Source organism: Alosa pseudoharengus, unplaced genomic scaffold, assembly GCF_046254945.1.
Source record: "Alosa pseudoharengus isolate Yale_2024_CS ecotype anadromous, Long Island Sound unplaced genomic scaffold, YU_APseudo_1.1 YU_APseudo_1.1_scf_15, whole genome shotgun sequence".
Lineage (NCBI taxonomy): Eukaryota > Metazoa > Chordata > Actinopteri > Clupeiformes > Clupeidae > Alosa > Alosa pseudoharengus.
The window spans coordinates 32,606,642-32,611,641 of NW_027468620.1; the positions used below are offsets into that span (position 1 = coordinate 32,606,642).

General features: G+C 47.9%; 2 protein-coding genes across 3 annotated transcripts in view; both read right to left on the minus strand.

Annotated features, from left to right (window-relative positions):
* The window catches only part of LOC143124720 (voltage-gated delayed rectifier potassium channel KCNH1-like), a 17,309-nt gene extending 16,006 nt beyond the window's left edge, over positions 1-1,303 (minus strand). The window contains exon 1 of the mRNA XM_076286430.1: positions 1,258-1,303. Within this exon, the coding sequence (XP_076142545.1) occupies positions 1,258-1,303 (46 nt within the window). The remainder of the gene's footprint in view (positions 1-1,257) is intronic.
* LOC143123867 (voltage-gated delayed rectifier potassium channel KCNH1-like) overlaps positions 1-5,000 on the minus strand; it is a 125,298-nt gene that overhangs the window by 55,491 nt on the left and 64,807 nt on the right. For both annotated transcript variants that reach the window (XM_076285147.1, XM_076285146.1), the window contains exon 10: positions 2,739-2,935. In XM_076285147.1, the coding sequence (XP_076141262.1) occupies positions 2,739-2,935 (197 nt within the window). The remainder of the gene's footprint in view (positions 1-2,738; positions 2,936-5,000) is intronic.

A 5,000-nucleotide genomic window follows, 5' to 3' on the forward strand; every position in this document is an offset into this window, starting at 1 on the left:
TTTTTTGCGCTGGAACTCTGCTTTTGTGCTGTTGTGTGTGGGAGGAGGCAGAGGAGCACATTTGGGCAAATTAAAGGCTCATTATGCCTGTTTGTCTGATTTTAAACCGTTTTTACAGCACAATGTTGCCATATATAGAGCTGAAAATATGTCTTGCTTTTATGAGTGCTAATATATGACCAATATACAACTGGCTTCAAACCAGTTCAAATATATAGGCTTATATAGGCTAGCCAAAAAAACAGCTGTTACCAGTACAAATATGTGAGAGCACACTATGGAGCTGTTTGGATCAGTGTTTTTTGGATTTCAGTTAATGTCACTAGTGATGAACAAACTAGTTAACTAGTTATGTCACTAGTGATAAACAAACCTGTCTGAATTCTGCTTTAGCAGGGTCTGTGCCTGACTCAGCACCTCAGAGGAAGAGGAGCTCATTCACAATAATTAAAAACTGTCCTTCTGAGCAGAATTAGCAGTTTGACAGGTTGCTTTCCCCTTTATGGGTTCCTATCAGTCTCTCTGGCAGTGTCTGTCAATCTGTTACATCTCTCTTCTCTCTCTCTCCCCCATCATCTCTCTTCTCCCTCTCTCTCATCATCTCTCTCTGCCTCTCTCTCTCTCCCTCTCTTCTCTCTATCTCTTCTCTCTCCCATCATCTCTTTCTTCTCTCTCTCTCTCTCTCTCTCTCTCTCTCTCTCTCCCATAATCTCTCTCTCCCATCATCTCTCTCTCTTCTCCCTCTCTCTCATCATCTCTCTCTTCTCTCTCTCTCTCTCTCTCTCCCTCCTTCTGTCTCCCCCCCCCATCCCGTGCTGGTATAATCCTGTTGCAGCTGGCTGTTTCCATCAGATCCGTGTTGCGTCTTCAGTGCTCTTGACTACAGCAGGATGAGGGCCAAGGGATCATTACAAATAAACATGTCAGCAAGGCGCTGCTAAGAGCCATCTCCTGCTTGGCCTTCATTTAGGCTCTCTAAGGCTGTCTCAGCCCAGGCCATATAATCACTGTACCGCAGGCCTGATGGGCTGTCTACAGGGACCAGTTAACACTCACTACATCATGGCTCTATAGAAATGCAATGTGCTGTTGTTGTTTACACTCACTACATCAAGGCCCTATAGAAATGCAATGTGCTGTTGTTGTTTACACTCACTCTATAGAAATGCAATGTGCTATTGTTGTTGTTGTTGTTACACAAACCCAGGGTCATTAAACAGAATCCACTGCCACATGGACACCAGTGAGGGTTCACACCACAGAGATCTGAGAACTCCACATGAACTGGCATTCTCCTCTCCATATCACCAGACCCCCCCTTCTACACCAGACCCCACCCTTCTCCTCTCCATATCACCAGACCCCCCCTTCTACACCAGACCCCCCCCCTTCTCCTCTCCATATCACCAGACCCCCCCTTCTACACCAGACCCCCCCCTTCTCCTCTCCATATCACCAGACCCCCCCTTCTACACCAGACCCCCCCCCTTCTCCTCTCCATATCACCAGACCCCCCCTTCTACACCAGACCCCCCCCTTCTCCTCTCCATATCACCAGACCCCCCCTTCAACACCAGACCCCCCCCCCCTTCTCCTCTCCATATCACCAGATCCCCCCTTCTACACCAGACCCCCCCTTCTACACCAGACCCCCCCCCTTCTACACCAGACCCCCCCCCCCCCCTTCAACACCAGACCCCCCCCCCCTTCTACACCCCCCCCCCTTCTACTGTTCCACTCCTTTTTCTCATTTCCCTCTTTTTTCTCTCTCTCTCCCACAGCCACCTGACCCTCATTCATTCAACATTCACTCCACTCATCCAGGCTATTTTCTCCTCCCTCCTTCACTCCATAGCTGGCTCTCTCTCCTTCCCTCACTTTCTCTCTTTCTCTTGCTCTCTCTCCATCCCTCGCTCTCTCTCTTTCTCTTGCTCTCTCTCCATCCCTCGCTCTCTCTCTTTCTCTCGCTCTCTCTCCATCTCTCGCTCTCTCTCTTTCTCTCGCTCTCTCCATCCATCACTCTCTCTCTTTCTCACTCTCTCTCCATCCCTCGCTCTCTCTCTCTCCTCTCTCTCCATCCCTCGCTCTCTGCTCCAGTGTGTGCACCGTCTGCCCTCACACACCACTCCCATCCCCCTCTGGACCTGTCACTGCAGCAGCATGCACACACACGCACGCACGCACGCACACACCCACGCACGCACGCACGCACGCACGCACACACGCACGCACGCACGCACGCATGCACGCACACGCACGCGCACGCACACGCACACGCACATGCACGCACATGCCCGCACATGCACGCACACACAAACACATACACATAAACACACACACACACACGCACATGCACCCACAAAGTATGCACACGCACGCACACACACACACACACACACACACACACACACACACACAGTCCTGTCATTGCAGTAGTAGCAGCTTCACATCCAGCTCCAGATCACCCACTACGGCAAAATGTTGTGGACACATACAGACATACACACACACTACAATATATACACACACCTACACACACGTCCATACAGAGACACTCTAAACACATACTGTACACACTGTATACTGCATATACTGCTCATAAACACCCACCCACACACACACACACACACTTGCTGGAGCACCTAAAAGATGAGAAAGGGGAAAGAGAGAAAGCAAGAAAGAAAGAAAGAAAGAAGGAAAGAAAGAAAGGTGGGTGTGCTTTGTGGGTTTGTACTTACCCGCTTGCGTAGGTTGTATGTGAGTAGCAGGTTTCTTGAGAAGTGGTTGGCGAAGGCTGTGTAAAATTCCAGAACTTTCTGCAGGGCGTCACGCTTGATCACATGCAAGTCGCAGTATGTCAGAGCTCGGACGTTGGCACAGGATTGTGCTAGTGTCACCTCCTTCCAAAACACGTCCCCAAACACATCACCCTTCCCTGCACACGCGCGCACACACACACACACACACACACACACACACACACACACACACACACACACACACACACACACACACACACACACACACACACACACACACACACACACATAGTACAAAATTAGATACACACAATCAAAAGCTAAGCATCAGCATTACATTTGGACACACACATACACTGAAATAAATGATAAAGCACTCAACACACAAACAGTATGCGGCTCAGTGAGAGATACAAGCACATCATAACAGCAGCTCAGCACAGAGAATACATCATGACATGAAACCACCTCACCTTCACTGCAAATACATATAATTACTTACACACACACACACACACACTCAATTCACACACACACACACACACACACACACAAACATATGCACACGCGCACACACACACACACACACACACACACACACGTTAAGTAAAGTAAACAAGCCCATTATCAGGTTAGGGTGCAAGCATATTATGTGGGCATATAAAATGGACACCTTGCCTTCAGAGAACCAGCTGTGTTTATGTAACGTGACACTGTGTGATGAGATATAAACACACACACACACACACACACACATTGTCTCTTGTATTCTGTTCACCTATGCTCTTTATATTGAACACTCTCTCTCTCTCTCACACACACACACACACACACACATACATGCAAACACACACACACACACACACACACACACACGCTGCCTGCTAAAATAACTCAAAGGCTGATTAAATCTATCTATACCAAGAAGGGATTGATAACGTCCAGGCAGAGCTAAGAAGTAGGTGTAATTAAACTTCTCTGACACTTTACACTAACACACACACACACACACACACGCACGCATACGCACAGTTCCCTCACACAGACAAATGTGTGTACAGTACACTTAATGAATCAGGGAGAGCTTAGCCTCGGAGGGCATTTAGAGCTGTTCTCTCATCCATTTGCACAGCTGACAGCGCCCCCCCCCCCGTCCAAACCTCCATCTTTTCCGCAGGTAAACATCCCTTCCTTCCTCTTTCCATTTCTCACCCCCCTCTCAGCGTCTCCGCTGCCGCTGACACCTCATCATCTTAACCAAGCTGTCATAAAACTCTTTCCTTCCTATCTCTCTATTTCCTTGCCATCTCTCTCTTTCTCTCCCTCCTGCCCTGTCTCTCATTATCTATCCATCTCTCTTCCCCAATCTTTTTTTCTTTTTTCTGTTCCTTCCCTCTTTCTCTCTTTCCCACCCTTTTTGATTCCCCCCTCTCTCTATCTCTCTCTTTCTCTCTCTCTCATCATACATTTGATTATATTTCTGTGAGTGTTGCTTGCTTGCTGCTGCCTATTCAGACACAGTCGGAGGAAATAAAGCTCAATAGAATCAGCTCTCCTCTCTCTCTCTCTCCATCTAGGAAACACAGATATCCTCTGAGGAGGGAGATTAGAGAGCAATTGGTGAACACACACACGCACACACACACACACACACACACACACACACACAGTCTTACTCTTGTGTCTTATAAATGTGTAATTTTCATTTCTTGCCATCTCAGAGGAAACACACACACACACACACACACACACACAGAGTCATAAAAAGTCGATCACTGAGACTGCTGCTGCTGCAACGTTAGCTCTGTGCAAGTAGTGTTCATTACATTTGAATATGTAATGGCCACGTTCAAGACGTCCTCGGGGGGTAGTGGGAAGTGCGGTCCCTCCTGCCTGCTGCGCTATGTAATGGCCACGTTCAAGACATCCTCGGGGGGTAGTGGGTACTAACTCCGTCTCTCCGCCACAGAGTGGAGTGGACGGCCTCGGTGGTATTGAGCTCATATTATTCTTTCAGCTCCACTGCATGCCTGTGCCTTCAGGTGACTGCTCAGGTGGAACACTATTTAAAGTACAGCTCTCATTTGCTTCAGGTGTATTAATCCTTATGATATATTATTAATGAAGGTCACTTGAAACTTTCTGCACGTCAGCAAGTCCTTTCGAGGAGCTGGTACTCAGATTTAAAGTTTTAAGAAAAACTGCAGCATAGGTTTTAAAAGCCTGCAGTCTGTGTGTGTT